This window comes from Rutidosis leptorrhynchoides, chromosome 1 (genome assembly GCF_046630445.1).
Source record: "Rutidosis leptorrhynchoides isolate AG116_Rl617_1_P2 chromosome 1, CSIRO_AGI_Rlap_v1, whole genome shotgun sequence".
Classification (NCBI taxonomy): domain Eukaryota; kingdom Viridiplantae; phylum Streptophyta; class Magnoliopsida; order Asterales; family Asteraceae; genus Rutidosis; species Rutidosis leptorrhynchoides.
In genome coordinates, this window is record NC_092333.1 from 619,693,878 (window position 1) to 619,717,600 (window position 23,723).

At 31.8% G+C, this 23,723-nt stretch overlaps 1 protein-coding gene across 1 annotated transcript; it reads right to left on the reverse strand.

The window, feature by feature from the left end:
* Positions 1-497: 497 nt before the first annotated feature.
* LOC139848404 (putative glucose-6-phosphate 1-epimerase) lies at positions 498-5,020 on the reverse strand. Its single transcript, XM_071838142.1, has 9 exons — positions 4,916-5,020; positions 3,204-3,278; positions 3,015-3,071; positions 2,772-2,932; positions 2,432-2,572; positions 1,343-1,445; positions 1,150-1,246; positions 800-1,047; positions 498-625 (listed from the first exon to the last, which is right to left on the reverse strand). The coding sequence occupies exons 1-8, from the start codon at positions 5,018-5,020 to the stop codon at positions 833-835; spliced, it is 954 nt and encodes a 317-aa protein (XP_071694243.1). The 3' UTR covers positions 498-625; positions 800-832.
* Between the last annotated feature and the right edge of the window lie 18,703 nt (positions 5,021-23,723).

Here is a 23,723-nt window from a genome sequence, read left to right on the forward strand (position 1 = left end):
TTGACTTGAGTGCAACTTGTAAGGAACCGCCTCTTTACACTCCGGGTGGCCCTATTAATCCGTCGAGATAGTTCTCGTCAAGGGTGGTAAGGAGACGTTTCGTCGGAGATGAGGGTGCGTGTTGGTAGTTGACTTTTGCTGAGCCTCCATGAATATTGATGAGAGGAGTTTCTCCATCCATGTCTTTCATCTTGTATGTGTGTGTAATCTGATCCCACTAAAAGGTCCCCACCAATAAATAGTCAGGTAATAATAGCTTCCTAAGATAGTCCATAGACTAAATAATATGGAGGCCCATCAAGGGTGGTCCATTAACATGACCCGTTAAGAATGATCCGTGGGTATTAATAATTCACACGTCATCAAATCAGTGACAAATTATTAGTGCATCGCGACTCATAAAAAGAAAATATGAATTCTTATATTGCTTGTGAGCATAATATGCAACAAAAATTGATTCACTGGCAAACAGTACATGAAATATATCCCCAAAAATACACCAACTCAGTCACAGGATATCAACTAAATGTGAATGTATATGGTTTCCGTCTATATAAAGTTCATATCCGAGATGTCCATGTTAATTCTTCTCCAGGTTCCAGAGCTAAATATTTCAAACTTGCCGCTACAAATGACACAGTGGGCTTAAGTAATATCCTTAAACATTCTTATGACTAATCAGATTGTGTAGCAGAATTAAAGCTCTGTAATATCCTTAAATCCTCTACAGTGGGCTTAAGTAACAGATGAGTAAAAAACTTCATTGGTGACAATGGGTATAATCAGAAAGCATATATACCTGTACATGATGTGGATCAGCTAATAATGAATTTCAACTAGTCTGGAGAACATTCTTAGGGTCAAGCTCCCCACTGCAATAGTTTGAATTAACAACAGAAAGTTGTTGCCTTGCTTTCCATTCATAACCAATCCTCAATTTAATCGCGTTTTCAACTGATGCTGATCCAACACAAAGCATGTGATTGTACTCTTCATCTCCAAAATCAGCCATCTCTTTTGCCTTCTTTTCCCATGGATTCCACACCACTAACAGTAACAGAGTTGAAAAAAAGATAATATGAAAACGGTATTTGTATTAATAGAACTAGAACAATTATGAATAATTTATAGATAAATGTAGAATCTCACCAGCATCAGGAAGTCCATCTTTCTTAATGACATATGTGCGTCTCTTTTCATGATTTATAATAGAAATCTTTGGAGTTTTAAGGTATACCCTGTCAACCTGGGTTAAAAAAAAAAAGATGCTACATGATTAAGCCTAAGTATGACAGGAAATGTAATTAAAGTGAGAAGAGGTAAAAAAAAAAAACAAAATTACCTCTGATTCAAAGGTGAGTGCATGCCCCTGATCTGTATAAACTTCTCTGTTCTTCAAGCTGTCTAAGTAATGAAGAGTCTCCAAACCTTCCACCCGAATCTCCCTGAGGGGGTAAATACTCAAGTCAAATTTACCATAAATTAAGCACGATGCATTATTTTTTTTGGACAGCAACCATAAAGGATATGCATTCCCTGGTATTACATTAGATAAGTACAAAAAATACATCATGCTAAAGAATATAGCCATGCCTATATGTAGTCCAATACAAATTTATATTCGTCATATGTAACTTCATACTCAAGACAGATGAATCATCGGAACTTGACCGTATTAGATGTTTCGTTGAAACCTGAAACTGCACATAGGACTGCACACAAGTCCCGGATCCAAATATCCTTAAGAAAATCATTACATTATTCGAAAGTTTCCAAGCACAGTATTATCAACTAGATAAAAATAAGGCGTTGATGAAAAGCAGCTACACTGTATAATACTAACGAAAGGAACAAATCCTAATACTTTGTCTAATGGGAGAAGGAAACAGCAATTAACTCTATTTTGTGGCTGGGTGAAACTTTTGGTTTGTACATGAACATGATGGTGTTTATGGGACACTCAATTCAAAGGAGAACATACTCATAATTTAGCAATGAAGGAAAGTTGAAATTGGGTTAAAATGTATACGATAGGCCGAATGGACCTATACTGGGTATGATCTATATAATTACCATGGGATTTAAACTTTCTGAAGTGCAAAAAAAGAAGATATCCATTATCTTAAATCCCACCTATTGCATCTCACTCTCATCTCAATATAAAACATGAAACAAGAGAGATCAAAATACAGTTTACAGTGGTATTGAAAATAAAAGTAAGCAATAACAACTCATCATATATAAAATATACTAAACTAGAAGTTACCACAATTATAGCTTGACATATAAGACGAAAACTTGAATTTTTATATTTGCAGGTGAACAAATTTTGCAACAAAAATTTGCATCATTGACAAAAGCATATGCCATCTATCCCCAAATAGCTGAGCCGGTCAGAGGTTACAAATTGAAAGATGTAAAACCATCTTACCTGATATCTGAAACAGAGAAATAGTTGTGATATGCGAACGTGAACTTAAATGGCTTGCCATCAGTGTTAAGATTTCTGATTCGCGATGTCAACATCAACTCTCCTCCAGGTTCCAGTGTGATCCTTAATCGGATCTCAAAGCTACAAATGTTACATGGGGATTAGACTTAGTTTCTTAGACAGAAATTAGTCATAAAGATACAGTGAATTATTTACAAAAAATTAGAAGCTTGAAGTACACAACATAGAAAAAGTTCACAAACATTTCTTTTTAAAGCAGTGAAAATTCTAATCAGATTGTCTAGTAGAAATAATAGCTTGGATCTTCAATAAGACATACCGGTGAGGCCATATCTTCAAGTCAGTATCAGTGGGCTTAAGTAACAGATCAACAAAAACTCCGTTAGTTACATTAGGTAACGGAGGGGGGTCAGTGTCTAGGGTCCACATTCTGTTTCTAGCAAATCCATGTGATGCTGCTACAAAACCTGGCTTTGAGTACTGCACCCAAAACGCAGGTTTCCATGACTAGAATAAATAAACAAACAGTGAAAAAAAACAGCAAAAATACAGAGAAACGTACTTGAGGAAAGCATATATGAATACCCCCGCGTATTGCACTTGGAGGCTTAAAGATTGCCTGCAAACACGTACATTCTGGATAATTAAGGAGACATCAAAGATACAAAAAAGTCATTCTAATTCTAATATCTAATATCTAATATAAGTATTTAAGTCACTCGTTAAAATATAATTTAAGAATAGCCAGTACCTTCTCACTGACAAAAAGCAACTCTTCTCCTTGCGAATTTGTCCAAGATGTCACATGAGCTCCATACAGATATACCTGCGATAGTTAAGTTACATTACCAGGAGGCACTAAACGAACTGAATTAACAACTTAACAACTACGATTAAATGCAAAACAGATAGTTACTTGTGCTACTAGTATTTTATTTGCCACTATTTTTGGTAGTCTTTCATTCAAAACAAAGACCTATCTATCTTCAGACATTGAATAATCATAGTGGTGCAAGTACAAATAGTACAAAGCTAACTAGCTCATCGACGAAGATCATTCATATGGTGACAGTAAGATTTGAAACTGCATAAATACACAAGATCTACAACTACCATACAATTTTAAGCACGCCACCTATTCGATTAATGTGACTGTGTTTATGTCCTATTAATTCGGGGGTATAGTGCTGAAAGATACTCAAACATTGGGGGGGGGGGGGAATTTGTTAGATTAAAATTTAATTATAATAACAGTGCATGTGTGCCTGTGTTCGCTGGAATGTATTTTCTCTAACAAAATAACGTATTGATATAAACTATACTGTCATCAATGTATATTGAACGAACCCTGCTATACCTTACCCAAATATAATGATAAATGAATTTTATAAAATGAGACTACATGGGAATTGAATATAGGAATAGACGTGTCTTAATTGGATAATAATTTAATCTCTTTCATCATATTTAAGACACCGTTAACATGAAATTCTGTGTTTATAACCCGGATCATACTATACCCAAATTTATAGTTTAAGGACACGAATTGAAAATTATAGGTATGAAATGTGTAATTTAACATTATTACAATTGTTGTATCTTTTAGAATCAACAAACAGTAAAATTATTTATTATCAAAAGAACAGCACATACAATTTCCATCAGTCATCTTTTAAAGAAGAAATTGGATGTCAAAGTTACATATAATGGAAATGATATTCAATTCCCTGTCATAACATATACTAACGTAATAAATTCATACAGTTTCCCTAAGAACTTAATTCACCTATATGTTGAGTTATCAATCCAAAAAAATTGTACGTGAGTATATTTCTAAATATCGTTTCATAACCTGTATCATCTCTAGTAGCATGTGAAATGAAACAAAGTAAACTCCGCATGTAAACCGTTATGAATTATGAATTACTGGATGAGATAAACTTAAAAGAGGTACTAATTTCTAACATGTAATTCGAGTATTCTACTATCAGCTTAAAAGTCAATAAATGTCAAATTGTATGAGGTCAAATAATATTAACAAGTTCTGCGTACAGTTTGACCACCTCAGACTTACTCAAATTAGTCATGCATATGCTATTAGCATAGAACACTTTTTTTACATATTTATTTTCCGTTCAAAATATACGTAAGACTAATCACGTAAGTAGTATCAACAGCCTGATTGAATTCAAATCTATTATAAATAACTCTGATTTGATAGAGCAATGAAGTGTCGATATATCGATAACTTCATGAATCGTCACTCATATTCATATCAATTACTCGAAACACTAAATCAAAACTAATAAAAACCTAACAGTTTCATAATCAACATAATTTGCGTCATGAATCAACGACGATCAATGCCGTAACATAAATTCAATCGGCAATCGCAACATAAAGAATAGAATTATGAATCGCGAAGAAATAATGTGATATGAATTTTGAAATCGGTATACGTACTTGAACGCTGCAGCCGTTAGTTTGACGAAGAATGACTTTATCGAGTCCATTGTTGCCTTTGATGAACTCGAGCGGTTTTATTTCAGAAGTTGATATGTTATTCATCGTTCATCAGTAACTGAATCTCTTATCACCGAATTTGAAGGTATAAATTGTGCAGTGTAAGGATACATACACTCTTGTGTGTGTATATACAGTCTCGAAGACGTCAAAAGTTGTTACAAACGAAATGCGTAACGGACAGCATGACTTTGTTCTCAAATAAAAGCCCGAGATTTTTCTTTCTTTATAAAAAATAAGAAAATAATAATATCTTTAAAAAATAGAAAGTAAATTAATCGGCAATAAATTCTGCACTAAATAAATTGGATTTAATAATTAATAATTTTGTAATAAAAAAGGTGTCTAACCATAGCCCTATGTTGTAAAATTATTTTATGCATAAATGAAAATAATTCAAGCTAGTGAGCTAAGTGACCTGATTATTAAAAAATTAATGGATAGTTGTTATTATTAGGATTTTTCTAATTGCAGTAAGACTGTTGTTAAAGCACCGTTAGCTGTTTGGGCGAGAGAGGACGTGAAAACAATTCACGAAGGGTGACAAAATTAACTGAGGGTGAGATAAAAAGTGACGGAAGCGTTAGTCACATTTGTGACTAAATGTCACGGAAGCGTGAGACAAAAAGCTAACCAATCAATGATTTAATATTAATATATTTTTGTTATTAATTTATTTTTTTCTAGTCAATTTTCAATCAGATTTTACCGTATCATCCTACAAATATTTATACAAAAAGTTGATATTTTGAGTTAATGAAAATCAAATACTACAAATATTTATACAAAAAGTTGATATTTTGAGTTAATGAAAATCAAATACTGACCTTGTCACGTCACAGTCAAAAACTCACTTTTTATCAAAAAGTACACAATTTGTCTCTATCTCACACTAAGGTTAAGAGCAGTCTAAGGGCTGACTTTAAGAATTTATTACATGATTTATTTGCTTGTACCATGATTATATAATCACCCATTGATTTTTGAAAACTACCACTTCCACCATTTTATGTACCGTTAAATATGCATATAACTGTTTTTCAAGTATAACCTTTAGGTTTATACTTATCATTTTTATTATCACAATATAATACAAAACAATGCATGCCGTAATTTTTTAAGGATGGCTATCTAATAGGGTCTCTAAAGATATGTGCAAAACAAGCTGAACTGTTGGGTTTTATTTTTTGGTTTCCAATTATGTTAGGAAGCCCAATGTAAAAACTCGTCCTAATCCATCCGGACGAAGTCCATAATGATTATAAACGATTCACAACAGTTGATTACATTGCGAGGTATTTGACCTCTATATGATACATTTTACAAATATTGCATTCGTTTTTGAAAAGACAATCTTTCATTACAACCAAAGTTGACGGCATGCATACCATTTTATAATATATCTAACTATAACTGATTTAATAATAATCTTGATGATCTCAACGACTCGAATGCAACGTCTTTTGAAATATGTCATGAATGACTCCAAGTAATGTCTTTAAAATGAGCAATTACACAGCGGAATATTTCTTTCGTACCTGAGAATAAACATGCTTTAAAGTGTCAACCAAAAGGTTGGTGAGTTCATTAGTTTAATATAAATAATCATTTCATAATTTTAATAGACCACAAGATTTCATATTTCCATTTCTCATAAACATACGTCCCATGCATAGAGACAAAAATATCATTCATATGGATTGAACACCTGGTAACCGACATTAACAAGATGCATATATAAGAATATCCCCATCATTCCGGGACACCCTTCGGATATGATATAAATTTCGAAGTACTAAAGCATCCGGTACTTTGGATGGGGTTTGTTAAGCCCAATAGATCTATCTTTAGGATTCGCGTCAATTAGGGTGTCTGTTCCCTAATTCTTAGATTACCAGACTTAATAAAAAGGGGCATATTCGATCTCGATCATTCAACCATATAATGTAGTTTCAATTACTTGTGTCTATTTCGTAAAACAGTTATAAAAACAGCGCATGTATTCTCAGTCCCAAAAATATATATTGCGAAAGCATTTAAAAAGGGATTAATAAAACTCACGCATATAAATATTGTAAAACAGTTATTAAAACAGTGCATGTATTCTCAGCCCAAAAAATGTAATGAGTAGAAGGGAGCAAATGAACTCACCTAATGTATTTTGTAGTAAAAATACATATACGACATTGAACAAATGCAGGGTTGGCCTTGGATTCACGAACCTATATCATTTGTATATATATTAACACCTATAATTGTATTCGAACAGATTTATATATTTTAAATGTTATCTTAATAAATTTTGTGTTTCATTAATAACCTAGTTAAATATATTTGTTTTATATACTTTATACAAATAGTCAATGTTTAAGGAAAATTTTATATAGTCATGTTATATGTAGTAAGTATAGTTTTATCTAACTAATAGTTATTTGATAAAATAACATTGATAATAACAGATAAAAAGTTGTTTTATTTTATAATAATAATAGTAATTATAATATTAACTATAATATCTATAATAATACTTTTGTTAATAATAATAATACTTCTAAAAATGATAATTTTTCATAAAAATGATAATTTTAATAATAAGGATATTATTACTAATATTATTCTAGATGCTAATACCAATACTAATTATAATAATTTTAACAAAACAAAAAAAATAAATTTGATAGAAATTATAACTTTAATACATTGTTTAGGGATAATATGAAACATTAAAATAAAAATAAAAAAATAAAAAAAAATGTTGGGGCCTAGGATCGAACCTGAGCCCCTTACGTTGTACATGAGAGTGTTAACCAACTATGCTGTTTCGATTTTTCTGTTATGTAATACAACTATACCTTTATAACCCTTAATTATATTTATAATAAATATCCTAATAATAAAAATAATAATAATAATAATAATAATAATGATAATAAATTTAATTAACTTTATTATACCTAATAAAGGACCGGGTGGGTTTGTAACGCGACAGAACAAGAAGAAAACCTAATTCGATCCCCAATTCTTCATCAAATCGAATTTATCAGAGTAGCATCATCCCACTCATCCTCATCTATATCAATTTTTACCCTCGTTCATTATTACGATATTTTAATATCATCATTATCAATCTAAACACTCAAAGGGTTTTGGTGATGGCTAAACCGATTGGGTTTTGAGGTGAAGCTTGAACCGGAAAATAACAGAGAACCGTAGCAGTTGCAGGTAAGATCGAGCTGTTGTTCTTGTAAAAACAGAACCAGTAATCGTGTAGTGAAAATAACAGGTTATTCTTGACTGTAACAGGTATGTAATTGACTTTAAGGTTTCGATGGTAACAAAGGATAGAAGGAAACTAATAGTATACACAGTAACATCAATTTGATGATTATAATTTGACAATTGAGTTCGATCTTGGGCTGAATGAAACAGAATACAGAGTGGAAACATCAAAAGTAGTGATGGTTTGGGTCTAATCCTCGCTAGCATCAGGATAAGAGCTGCAGCAACTAAATCAAAGGTATGTATTGCAACTAAATCTTTGTCCAAGATTGCTTTCATTAACTATATTAAGATCTTTGGTAGTGTTCTTGATGGAAATTATATGAGAGAGGTTGATTTTTAATTAGAGTTATGTAACAATTGATAATGACAAAAGATGTTTAAACTTTGATGGTTTATGTTGATGATTGAAACAATAACTAGGAAGTGGTTTTAATTATGGTGACAAATGTGCATGTTGTGGACTGAACAGATGGTGACCACACTGGATCGAGTGGCATTTGGAATTGCAGTTGATTATATGGTTAGATTGTGGTGGTTTTTCGTTGATGGTTTTGTTAGTGATCGATTGGATCAGGAACCCCTAAAGTCTCGATGGTTTTGTGATGGTGTGTTGTCGATGAGTGGTAAGAAGCAGCACAATAGTTATGTTTGTTGGTTTGATGTTGCAGTCTGAGATTGAAGAGTTGTTATCGACTGTTATTAGCAGCAACTTGTAGGTGTTCTTAGGTGTCTTTTTTTGAGTCAAAAGGTAGCCAGCAAGTTGCAGTTTATAATTGACATAAATGATGATAATTGAATGGTTGGTTGTAGTGGATAAGGAAAAGGGTTGATTGGTGTTTTGTAAATAAGCAGGATCGACCAAATCTTTCATCAGTGCTATGAAAATAATAAAAAAATAAATAAAGCAATTTGTGAAAGGAATGGGTTCTACAATTTGACATCCATATGTAACAACTTGAGATCAAAAAACAAAAATGGGTCACAGTAGATTGAGATATAAAGTTGATTCCTATTTCTATATATATATTTAGTATTTATAAATAAATAAATATAATAATAATAATAATAATGAAAATCATGATAATATTGATAATGATATAATGATAATACTATTTATAATAGTGTTAATATTATTATTATTAATGTTAATAATATTGGTGATAATAATACCACAACTAATTATATATAACAAATTTGCATCAATAGTTTATATGTTAATAACATTAATATTAATATTAATACTGAAAGAAATAACAATATTATTATAATATCTATCTATATAGTTAACTCTAATATGTTATTAATGATGTGCTATTTATTTTATATAATATCATAATTGAATATTTAATATTTATATAGTTTATACATGTTACAATATATTAATTATTAATAGAAATATTACATATATATATATTTATATAGATTCATATTAATATTATATATCTAATTATATATGCTCATTGTAATAATAATTTAATTATTTTATTTGTTATCTTACCTTTTTAAGTCGAATTGATTAATGTATACTTATTAGTTTAAATTATTTTATATACTTTTATGCATATACATACATATGTATATATTTACACATTGGTTCATGAATCGTTGGGAATGGTCAAAGGTTAACTGGATATATTAAAACAGTTCAAAATCTTGCGATTCAACATTACAGACTTTGCTTATCGTATCGGAAACATATAAAGATTAAAGTTTAAATTTGGTCGAAAATTCTCGGGTCGTCACAGTACCTACCCGTTAAAGAAATTTCGTCCCGAAATTTGAGTGAGGTGGTCATGACTAACAGTAAAAATGTTTTCATGACAATATGAGTTGATAAATTGAGTTTTATCATTATTGACTAATATAGATAAAATAATTCGATTATTCGAAGAGCACGAATGAAACTATCATGAGAGAGGTCCCAACGGGCATCGTCCACCTTCGCCCAAAAACTTGCTCAAATTTTTAGCCGTTAGTAACATAAAAAAAATTCCAACGGCTATCCCAACGGTCATTTTTACACTATAAAAACACCAACCATATACTTCATTTTAAACACTCAAACATATATTTCTTTTATATTTCTCTCTTTCTCAAAAATCAAAATTAAACACTCCCAAACTGCAAAATGTTAACACTTCCCCCAATGATTGTTTCATTCGATGTTCGTTACGGAGGTGATTTCCGTAATCAAATGAAGGAATATAAGTGGGGCGACAGTATTTCATTCGAAGATATCGACATTCGTGATGTTGGTTTACAAGACTTGCTATCCTTTCTGAAGGAAAAAGTTCCGTGTGAATTCACGTCTGTGTTCTTTTATAAAGACGATTATGATGCGGATTGTAGAGCAAGTTTTCTGTGTACCGATGATCAATGGTACTTTATAAAAGATACCATTGAAGATCGCGGTAAACGCATTTCTTTGTATGCAGTTCTTGAAGATGAAGAGACGTTGGGTTACCGTTACCTCGATGAATCAGCTGAAGCAGCAGTTGAGGCATCAAGAGAAATACCGATGTCTCCAGAGTACCTTACGGATGGTGAAATGACTGGTGAACGCTACTTTGCAGATGACAATTGATGACGACGATTAGTTTGATTATAATCTTTTAATTTTTAATTGTCGTGATGTTTTAAATTTTTAATTATTGTAATCTCATTGTTGTTGTCGAGTTTTATATCTTCCTTTATGTTTCGGAGCTCTTCGTCTTTTTAATCTCCTCCCGATCTCTAGAAAAACGAGTAATGATCTAGAATTTGTAAGTATGGAGTTTCGGATGAATTTAATGTTATAATCAAGAAAGAACGTAATAGCACGATTTGATTCGTCAGATTACCAGAATCATTGAGAATAGAGCTATCAAGAATATACTTTCTTGATATGTTCAGAAGTTAATTAGAATGAAAGAGTTATGTAACATGACACATGATGGTGGTATGATCTATTGTGAACCATCATGTCCCATTAGAACTCAGCATGACTTACTGTAATATAATCACGTTGATCAAGTGTCATTATATTATACTAACTCATGCATCAGTTCCCAACATTACTTCAAAAACATTCATATTTTAAGCTCGAAAGTTTACAGAATATAGAAACTAACAGCTTCTATATGATGTAACACTGATAACATGAAGAGATTATTGATTTCAGATAAGAATAGTTATAAAATTATCTTCAGAAATATTGAAGATATTTATAATAAAAGATACGATGATATCTTGGAATATCTATGATCGGAGGATGAGGAAGAATATTGTCCACAAGGGTTTAGAGTAAGGAGCAAGACATTTGCTAAAGGCTTCAGCAGGCATTGAATCATTTGGATTCTTTGAAGTCAAACTTATTCTTTGTGACTTGTCCACGGTTTCCTTCATAGTTTCGCATAATCTGCTTTTCAGTAATAAATTTTCTATTGAGTGTTTCCGATACTCCATTCCTTATCATCAAGACTTCCGACGATTAGGGTCGTTTACAGTTGTCTACGATTTCTGCTGCTTCATTCAGCTTTTTCAACATTCAGAGTATTTGATTTGTAGACTGAGTGCTTTTCAGGATTTCAGATGAGAGATCATAATTCTAAGAGATAGATGTTATATGTTTACATATAACTGTTGATGTGGAAGCGTTGCGAGGCTCACAATACAGATTTGCTGATTCTCGGTAATTGGTATGGCAATTCTCGTTACCAGATGTGGATGAGAATGTGATGAGACTTCAATAGATAAATGTAGTGATTTGCCTGAGGGATTTAAACCAAGGAGCAACGATATTACAGGTATGTCTGCTGGTAATATGGTAGAATATAAAAGAATTCTCCGATATCAAAAGGGTAATCAGGATTTATAGTAAGGCTACTTCGAATGAAAAGTCGAAGTTGATTTGCTGGAGCTGTGACAAAATTGGCTACTTTGAAAAGAGATCGCAAAGTTATTTTCGGTAATAACAATGCCGAAAGAATTAGCACAGCTATGTTTTAAACGTTTACTCAGGTTCCGTGATTTTTCAGGTGCATAGTTATATACATTAATCTTTTCTTCTATGAATGAAGTGTGGTTGGTTCATCCTCTTGATTGAGGTGCTTTCAAGAATCACGAAAGGTTTGAACGCAGATTGTAATCATTAAGATACAAATGGAATTTAAGATGAAATCAAGTGGCAAACTTGAAGAATTATTTAGTTTCATATATTATAATCAATATTTTAATTCATTTTAATTGTCCAATGTTATTAGTCCATAGTTGACAGTCCAATAATTCATATATAATTTAATATATAATATTCGAATTAATTAATACGTATCGTGACCCGTGTACATGTCTCAGACTCGATCACAACTCAAAGTATATATATTATTATAGAATCAACCTCAACCCTGTATAGAGAACTCGATCATTACTGCATATAGAGTGTCTATGGTGATTCCAAATAATATATATAGATGTGTCGATATGATATGTCAAAACTTTGTATACGTGTCCCGATATTTAAAGTGCGTAAAATAAATACAGAAATTAAATGACGGTAAATAAAATGCGTAAAGTAAATAACAGAAATTAAATAACGATAAATAAAATTGCGAGAATTAAAATTGCGATAAAATAAATTGCGATAAATAAAATGTAATATGGAATTAACAGTTAGCTAGGAACAGTTAGCTAGGATTTTGTTAGCGTGGTTTCTTAACAAAAATTTCATATTGTCACTTAGTCTGTTTCTAATCAATTTTTATTGTGTCCATTATTTCTTCATTATGCCACTTGTTGGATTCTGATAGATCAAAATCCAAATATGAAATTGAATTTGAATGAAAATAGTTGTTCTTTGGTGAACGGATACGTAAATCGATGGTTGTAAATAGGATAGTAAATGATCGTTGAATCAATTCCGAAGAATGTACAGTGTAACTTATTAATGTGAAATCTAAATACTCCTCGGGTATTACCTACCCGTTAAAATATTTTCACCATTAACAGTTTGTGCAAAAGAATTTTTAATTACAATCTTTATGAAAACATATATACGTATATATTTTCTTCAGATGTAATCATGAATTTAATGAGTTAATGTGATATTGATCTCATTTGATTTATCATTAGAACAAGAATATGTAATTTCTAAAACACTAGAGATTACATAATCGCCATGTCGAACGAAAATAAAATAGATAGAACGATACGTAGAACGATGATTATACTTGAGGTATAGAATGAGATGTCGAAGCTGGTGGTGCGGATGTTGTTGTTGGTGGTACTAATGCTGTTGGTGCTAAGGTTGGTGATGTTACTGGTGTTGGTGATACTGATGGTGCTTGCAAATTGTGTACCATGCTCTCTAAAGTTAACACTCGAGCTCGAAGTTCTTTAACTTCTTCTACTAACCCTGGTTGGTTACCAGTGTGAGGTAGAGATCGGATATCTTCTCTAGTTCCGTAAATGGTAGCCTCAAGACGAAAAATTCTTGCAAAAAGGGTATAAACGGTGTTGCGAACGGGTTCGCCGGTGAGCGGGTCAAGTACTCCAAGGTTAGGTGGTAGATTCGGTTCATGATATGGAGTACCTTCTTCCCTTCTCCATAGGGTGAGTATGTCGCGAACCCACCCCCATTTTCTCCAGTAATCACGGTAGTTGATTGGTTGGTGAGCTCCTGTCACGCTATCTTTGGAGTCAGATGAACTTGGTTGGTTCGTAGAGGCCATCTTACGCTATCTCAGAAAAAAAATTTGGTATGAAAAGTTTAGTGACAGCAATTGATAGTTGGATGGTATTCTCAATGCATAATATGCATAGATATATAGTACCAGGTTCCCTTAAATTACGGAGAAATTTACGGAAGATATCAGGCAAGATCTACAGTAACAGATACGCTAAGATATGAATTTTGTCTATACACTATTTATGCAGTCAATGCAGTAAAACGTGTCTAGACTAAGAATGATAAGCAAGTGATTCTCTAAGAATGATAAGCAGGTAATTTTTGACACGAAATGATAAGCAAAACTTTTGACATGCAGACACGGTCGAAGTCCAGACTCACTAATGTATCCTAACGACTTATCAGTTAGACACACTAATGTAGACCTGGTTCGCTAAGACCTCTGCTCTGATACCAACTGTAAAAACCCGTCCTAATCCATCCGGACGAAGTCCATAATGATTATAAACGATTCACAACAGTTGATTACATTGCGAGGTATTTGACCTCTATATGATACATTTTACAAATATTGCATTCGTTTTTGAAAAGACAATCTTTCATTACAACCAAAGTTGATGGCATGCATACCATTTTATAATATATCTAACTATAACTGATTTAATAATAATCTTGATGATCTCAACGACTCGAATGCAACGTCTTTTGAAATATGTCATGAATGACTCCAAGTAATGTCTTTAAAATGAGCAATTACACAGCGGAATATTTCTTTCGTACCTGAGAATAAACATGCTTTAAAGTGTCAACCAAAAGGTTGGTGAGTTCATTAGTTTAATATAAATAATCATTTCATAATTTTAATAGACCACAAGATTTCATATTTCCATTTCTCATAAACATACGTCCCATGCATAGAGACAAAAATATCATTCATATGGATTGAACACCTGGTAACCGACATTAACAAGATGCATATATAAGAATATCCCCATCATTCCGGGACACCCTTCGGATATGATATAAATTTCGAAGTACTAAAGCATCCGGTACTTTGGATGGGGTTTGTTAAGCCCAATAGATCTATCTTTAGGATTCGCGTCAATTAGGGTGTCTGTTCCCTAATTCTTAGATTACCAGACTTAATAAAAAGGGGCATATTCGATCTCGATCATTCAACCATATAATGTAGTTTCAATTACTTGTGTCTATTTCGTAAAACAGTTATAAAAACAGCGCATGTATTCTCAGTCCCAAAAATATATATTGCGAAAGCATTTAAAAAGGGATTAATAAAACTCACGCATATAAATATTGTAAAACAGTTATTAAAACAGTGCATGTATTCTCAGCCCAAAAAATGTAATGAGTAGAAGGGAGCAAATGAACTCACCTAATGTATTTTGTAGTAAAAATACATATACGACATTGAACAAATGTAGGGTTGGCCTTGGATTCACGAACCTATATCATTTGTATATATATTAACACCTATAATTGTATTCGAACAGATTTATATATTTTAAATGTTATCTTAATAAATTTTGTGTTTCATTAATAGCCTAGTTAAATATATTTGTTTTATATACTTTATACAAATAGTCAATGTTTAAGGAAAATTTTATATAGTCATGTTATATGTAGTAAGTATAGTTTTATCTAACTAATAGTTATTTGATAAAATAACATTGATAATAACAGATAAAAAGTTGTTTTATTTTATAATAATAATAGTAATTATAATATTAACTATAATATCTATAATAATACTTTTGTTAATAATAATAATACTTCTAAAAATGATAATTTTTCATAAAAATGATAATTTTAATAATAAGGATATTATTACTAATATTATTCTAGATGCTAATACCAATACTAATTATAATAATTTTAACAAAACAAAAAAAATAAATTTGATAGAAATTATAACTTTAATACATTGTTTAGGGATAATATGAAACATTAAAATAAAAATAAAAAAATAAAAAAAAATGTTGGGGCCTAGGATCGAACCTGAGCCCCTTACGTTGTACATGAGAGTGTTAACCAACTATGCTGTTTCGATTTTTCTGTTATGTAATACAACTATACCTTTATAACCCTTAATTATATTTATAATAAATATCCTAATAATAAAAATAATAATAATAATAATAATAATGATAATAAATTTAATTAACTTTATTATACCTAATAAAGGACCGGGTGGGTTTGTAACGCGACAGAACAAGAAGAAAACCTAATTCGATCCCCAATTCTTCATCAAATCGAATTTATCAGAGTAGCATCATCCCACTCATCTTCATCTATATCAATTTTTACCCTCGTTCATTATTACGATATTCATTATCATCATTATCAATCTAAACACTCAAAGGGTTTTGGTGATGGCTAAACCGATTGGGTTTTGAGGTGAAGCTTGAACCGGAAAATAACAGAGAACCGTAGCAGTTGCAGGTAAGATCGAGCTGTTGTTCTTGTAAAAACAGAACCAGTAATCGTGTAGTGAAAATAACAGGTTATTCTTGACTGTAACAGGTATGTAATTGACTTTAAGGTTTCGATGGTAACAAAGGATAGAAGGAAACTAATAGTATACACAGTAACATCAATTTGATGATTATAATTTGACAATTGAGTTCGATCTTGGGCTGAATGAAACAGAATACAGAGTGGAAACATCAAAAGTAGTGATGGTTTGGGTCTAATCCTCGCTAGCATCAGGATAAGAGCTGCAGCAACTAAATCAAAGGTATGTATTGCAACTAAATCTTTGTCCAAGATTGCTTTCATTAACTATATTAAGATCTTTGGTAGTGTTCTTGATGGAAATTATATGAGAGAGGTTGATTTTTAATTAGAGTTATGTAACAATTGATAATGACAAAAGATGTTTAAACTTTGATGGTTTATGTTGATGATTGAAACAATAACTAGGAAGTGGTTTTAATTATGGTGACAAATGTGCAGGTTGTGGACTGAACAGATGGTGACCACACTGGATCGAGTGGCATTTGGAATTGCAGTTGATTATATGGTTAGATTGTGGTGGTTTTTCGTTGATGGTTTTGTTAGTGATCGATTGGATCAGGAACCCCTAAAGTCTCGATGGTTTTGTGATGGTGTGTTGTCGATGAGTGGTAAGAAGCAGCACAATAGTTATGTTTGTTGGTTTGATGTTGCAGTCTGAGATTGAAGAGTTGTTATCGACTGTTATTAGCAGCAACTTGTAGGTGTTCTTAGGTGTCTTTTTTTGAGTCAAAAGGTAGCCAGCAAGTTGCAGTTTATAATTGACATAAATGATGATAATTGAATGGTTGGTTGTAGTGGATAAGGAAAAGGGTTGATTGGTGTTTTGTAAATAAGCAGGATCGACCAAATCTTTCATCAGTGCTATGAAAATAATAAAAAAATAAATAAAGCAATTTGTGAAAGGAATGGGTTCTACAATTTGACATCCATATGTAACAACTTGAGATCAAAAAACAAAAATGGGTCACAGTAGATTGAGATATAAAGTTGATTCCTATTTCTATATATATATTTAGTATTTATAAATAAATAAATATAATAATAATAATAATAATGAAAATCATGATAATATTGATAATGATATAATGATAATACTATTTATAATAGTGTTAATATTATTATTATTAATGTTAATAATATTGGTGATAATAATACCACAACTAATTATATATAACAAATTTGCATCAATAGTTTATATGTTAATAACATTAATATTAATATTAATACTGAAAGAAATAACAATATTATTATAATATCTATCTATATAGTTAACTCTAATATGTTATTAATGATGTGCTATTTATTTTATATAATATCATAATTGAATATTTAATATTTATATAGTTTATACATGTTACAATATATTAATTATTAATAGAAATATTACATATATATATATTTATATAGATTCATATTAATATTATATATCTAATTATATATGCTCATTGTAATAATAATTTAATTATTTTATTTGTTATCTTACCTTTTTAAGTCGAATTGATTAATGTATACTTATTAGTTTAAATTATTTTATATACTTTTATGCATATACATACATATGTATATATTTACACATTGGTTCATGAATCGTTGGGAATGGTCAAAGGTTAACTGGATATATTAAAACAGTTCAAAATCTTGCGATTCAACATTACAGACTTTGCTTATCGTATCGGAAACATATAAAGATTAAAGTTTAAATTTGGTCGAAAATTCCCGGGTCGTCACACCCAAGCCCAACAATTTAAGGCCCAAGTTGTTGTTTGACCTAGTCAACATCTGAGGGCATCTTTTATCTCATGTTTCCAGCTATTTTTCATAATAAGAGTGCAGAGAGATAGATCAAGAAATAGAGTGAAACCCCAATTCCCGTCTACAGTGACAGCAGCCCAGTAAATCGACGATCCCCGGAGATCTGACCGTTGAATCTTCTTCAATTTTGTACTGTGTCTTCCTGACATCAGGGCCAACATTTTCAACCGTTGAATTTGTCTAAAGAGGTCTGTAGGTCGTGATTTTTCTGCTGGAACAGAGAGCAGTTTTTGGGTGAGATAATTCCTCTTTTGTCTTTTAGGTTGTTCATATACTTGTTGATTGTTGTAGTTCAAGAGTATGATGATGTTGTATACCTCTAGATGATCTAGAGAAGACCTATTGTATTGTTCTCCTTGTTGATGATAGTGAAGTTTAAGTGGCTTACGAGTCCCGTGGGTTTTACTCTCGATTTTGAGGGGTTTTCCAAGTAAAAAGTCTCGTGTGTATTGTGTGTGCTTGATTATTGCTTAGCTACTGATTTGCTACTGATTTGGTATTGTTTAGCTACTGATTTGGGTTGGATTTGGTATAGCTTGTTTGTTAGCATCCTCACGGGTTCATACGGGTCGAGAAAGTATTGGTCAAACGGGTTTGTTTCCGCTTTGTAGATTGTCCGTTGTGATTTATTTTCTCATCAAATTGGTATCAAGAGTTAGGTTATTTGATTTGACTTGTGTGAAAGATGGAAGCTAATACAAGTAAAATGATTAGTTTAAATGGTTCAAATTATCATGTTTGGAAAGGCAAGATGGAGGATCTTCTTTATGTGAAAGATTATTATTTGTCTGTTTTTACTGAGGATAAACCTGAGGAAAAATCTGATGCTCAATGGAAAATTTTGCATATACAAGTATGTGGGTATACTCGGCAGTGGGTTGATGATAATGTTGTGAATCATATTACTGGGGATACTGATGCTAAAGCCTTATGGAAAAAGCTTGAGCAGTTATATGAACGAAAGACTGGGAATAACAAGTTGTTCTTAATTAAGCAGATGATGGCTTTGAAGTATCATGATGGGACTCCTATTACAGATCACCTAAATGCATATCAGGGTATTATAAATCAGCTTGCAGGTATGTGTAACGACCCGGATTTTTCCGCTCATTTTATATTTATGAGATTAATATTTACATAAATTAAACCTTACCAACATGATAAGCAATCTAAATTGTTGAGACTTGTGTTTTTAAAAAGAGTTTTACACAACGTTTGACCGTCCAATTTGACCGATGATATCACGAACTATATAACAAACGATAATTATACGTTTGTGTATATATATGTATTTATATATATTTAACATGATCTAAGAATGGTTTAACATCTTATTGTGTACTAATAACAATAAGTTATAAGTATACTTTGAGACTACTAACTTAAGTTTTCAAAATGATAACTATACGTAACGTTATTTGACATATATACCTTTAACCTATAATACTTATACAAGTATTGTATAAATATGTATTTAATCACTTTTAAAGGGCTTATATACATAAAACAATATAAGTATATTTACAAAAGATAGCTATATTTGAATTCTCGTTCCGTTTCCTCAAAATTTCTACACGTATACCTGGAGTATATGTACTCGTATCATACCCAGCTCCTATACGTATTTACTATTAGTATATACACATCACAATCACTTTATTAGCAGCCATGAGTCAGCCAATTTTGGATCTTAGCATGCATGATTAATCAATTTGACATATTACAAGACTTTTGCACAATATTACAAATTTATACATCTTTTCACCACCATTTATACTCCATTCCAATTTCATTTTTACTACACATTTTCTCTAACCAAAAATACACTCTTAGGAACCTTAAGTGTTCTTCACAATCTCAGCAAATAACCATGAAGATCTAGCTTCAAAAACAAGCCTTAATCATCATAATAAATTCCTTATAAGAAAACTTCAATAATCCTTCCAAAAATACAAGTTTACTTCCCACCTTTTGATCCAACTCCACCACTCTTTTGGTTCTAGGATTTTACTCATATTTTATAGCAACTTTGTCCAAGTAACTTGAGGTAGTAACCTTGTTCATAACCTTATTCGATTCATATTTATATAGCTATCTTATTTTGTGTTGTAAAATTTTAACAACAAGAACATAGTTTGAATGATTTCAAACTTGTTTGCAAACTAAATAGATCCTTCTAACTTAACTTTTAAAACACTTCAAGACCTGTAATATATCATAATGATATGCTAACTTAACAAGATATAACTTGGTTTTACAAAGAACATCTTAAAAACTGAATCTACGTCGTCGGAGTACAATCGGGGACTGTTTTGGGTTGGATAATTAAAAACTGTCTTGAACTTTGAATTGGAAGTTTATGTTCTGGAAAAATGATATTTCTTATGAATATGTTAACACATAAAAATTTCATGGTTTAACTCAAAGTGTAAGTATTTTTAGAAAAATGATCATTAAATGTTGTTTTTATGATGAAAAATGATCACTTTCATAAGTTTCACCAAAGTTTGACCTATAATGTGATGCCCCGTACAAAACCATCGTGTACGAATCATCAACAACAGGATCATTACAAGGTTAAGTACTATATGCTGTAATTAAAGAAATTGCATTCGCGATAAAAATGTGATGTCATAACCGACATCAAATGTTTTACATTTCAAAAGCATGCTTCCCTATGTAGAAGCAAATAAATAAGTGTACGTGACCCCAAAGGTCGTTACATAACATAGTTTCAAAAGTACGAATGTTTGAATGCAAGATAAGTAGTCATGCGATAACAACTCTAAGCAGCGGTTTCTACAGCACGACTAGTACACAGCGGAAGCAACCTCAAGCACCTGAGAAATACATGCTTAAAAACGTCAACACAAAGGTTGGTGAGCTATAGTTTAAGTATAACAGTATGTAAGGTAGGCCACGAGATTTCAGTGCTACAAAGAGCGTTTCAAAACAGTATGATAAAGTATATGTTAACCGTGGGCACTTGGTAACTAACTTAACGTTTAAAATACCCCCTGAAAGTACACTTGGCGAGTGCGTATGTTTACGAAGTATTAAACACTCGTTGACTGCTAGCGCGACTAGCCCGAGTGGGGATGTCAAACCCTATGGATCCATATCTAAGATTCGCGTTCACCGGTTCATAAACCAATGATTAAACGTTACCGAGCTAAAGGGAATGTTTCTGCCGTTATATAATCCACACATATATAAAATTTAAGTACTCGTGCCTAGTATGTAAAACATAAAATCCGCATGTATTCTCAGTTCCCAAAATAAGTTTAAAGTAAAAAGGGAATGCTATAACTCACAATGATATGTAGCGGTAAAGTAGTAGTCGGGAAAGGTGTGCAAGTAAATGGTCCGAAGTCCTCAACCTAAGTCAAATAGTACTAAGTCAGTAAATCGTCTTAATAGGTTTAAAAGTATGTATTTAAGGACTTAAAGTTCATCATCATTCATCATCAAACAAAAGGCGTAAAGTAAGTTTCGTTTATGAAAGTAGTTTTCAACAAAGTCTGACTTCAGTCAGTCACCACGGCCTCTACCCTTACCGAATTAAGGTGAGACCAGTGGCCATGGCTCCATCTATGAGTCCCTTAAGTGTGGTAAAATTTACAGAAGCAAACTAGTCTTGGTTTGACCGTGGCGACGGTCTAAGTGCGAGTAGGTCAGAAATTTCTGCACAACGTTAAAGGACATAGTGACGATCGGAGGGCCATAAATCCTAAACCGTAATTCGGATTAAGACGAGTCCTATATGAAAAGTTATCTACACGAACTAAGCTATCTGAAAATCAAGGTTACAGTAGCCCAGGTGTACTGGTATGTTACAGAAACCAGAAAAACAGAAACTGTACACAGAAAACAGAAAAGTAAATGGACATAGTGACGCTCGGAGGGCCGTAGACTCTAAACCGTAACTCGGATTAAGACGAGTCTTATATGAAAAGTTATCTACTCGAAAAGTTCTATCCAAAAATCAAGGTTAGAACAGTCCAGGTCTACTGGTCTGTTCCAGAAGCATCAGGTCAGTAGGTTTTGGACAGAAGCAGTGAGTTTAAAAGGGTTCCGGTGGTCTTGGTGCTTGATGTTCATCATGGTTCTCATCCTTAATGCATATAGCTTCAAGTGTACAACTCATTGATGTATCTACATCATCTTAACCAAGTCTTGACCATCATAACCCATGTGCAAGTCTAAGACATGAAGCACAACTCACTTAAGAGTTGTATGAAGTTTGATGAACCAAAGTTGCATCAAAGTCTTAGATCTAACACATACATGGACTTTAAAGCTAATAACAAGTTACAAACTTGAAAGTAAACTAACTAATCAAGATCATAAGTAGTAGAACATAGTTCTTAGTTTGATCTTGAAGATCCAAGACTCAAAAGTCTAGATCCAAAGTTATATTTAAAGAAAACTTGTTTGTGTGTTCTTGAACTTTCAAAGTTAACTTAATTTGTTCAAGAGATATGAGATCAAGACTAACTTGTAGTACTTGATCATATAAACTAACTACATGAAATTAAAGTGTATAAAATAAAGAAACAAGTTAATTAAACAAGTAATTAGTTCAAGGGTTGCTTATACTTTAAAGATTCAACCAAAGTTGATCTTTAAGTAAAGTAAACTTTAAGTTTACTTCCATGACTTACAAGCATGATTTCAACAACAATGAACTTATAATCTTTGAAACATTATATGTAGAACCTAAACTAGAGAGTTTAGTTCTTGATTGTTCTTGTTAAAACAAGATAAAGGATGAATCAAACTAGAAAGTTAGATTCTTGAAACATGTAAGTAAATAACAACAAGTAATTAACTAATCAAAGACTAGTAACAATAAACAAAAGATGATGATGATTATGTTCATGTAGAAATCAGTTTTTACCAACAAAAGAAAAGAAGAAAAGAAGTTGTTTCAAACACTTACAAGTATGAGAGAAAAAGAGAAGAAAGTTTGAGGGAATTTGCAAGTAAAGTGTGTGTATTTTTGAGAGAGCATACAAGTGAGAGTAATGAAGGAAAAATGAAATCAAAACACCACTAAATGAACACCATGGTTTTGGCATTCAGCAGAAAAAGGGAGGGGGAGAGGTTTGTTCTTTGGTTACTAGCTTGTAAAGATGACAAAAGTTGGATATTAAGGTGTTGGTGCATGGGGATGATGTGTAACAAGATTCCAAGTGTTGAAACTAACTAGTTACCTCACTAAATGATACTTACACTTGAAGACATGAGCTAACTAAGTCCACTAGTAGTGTAGGGTGGGCTTGGAAGTCCAATAACATGAGTCCATTACACTAACAAAGCCCAAGTTCAAATAAATCACAAGTTAAACCAATTAAAGCCCAAGTAACTAACTAGTCACCATAGTTAATTAAAATGATTAATAAAATTAATCATGAATGTAAATAATACTTGAAAATATTATTCGTGAAGTTTCCG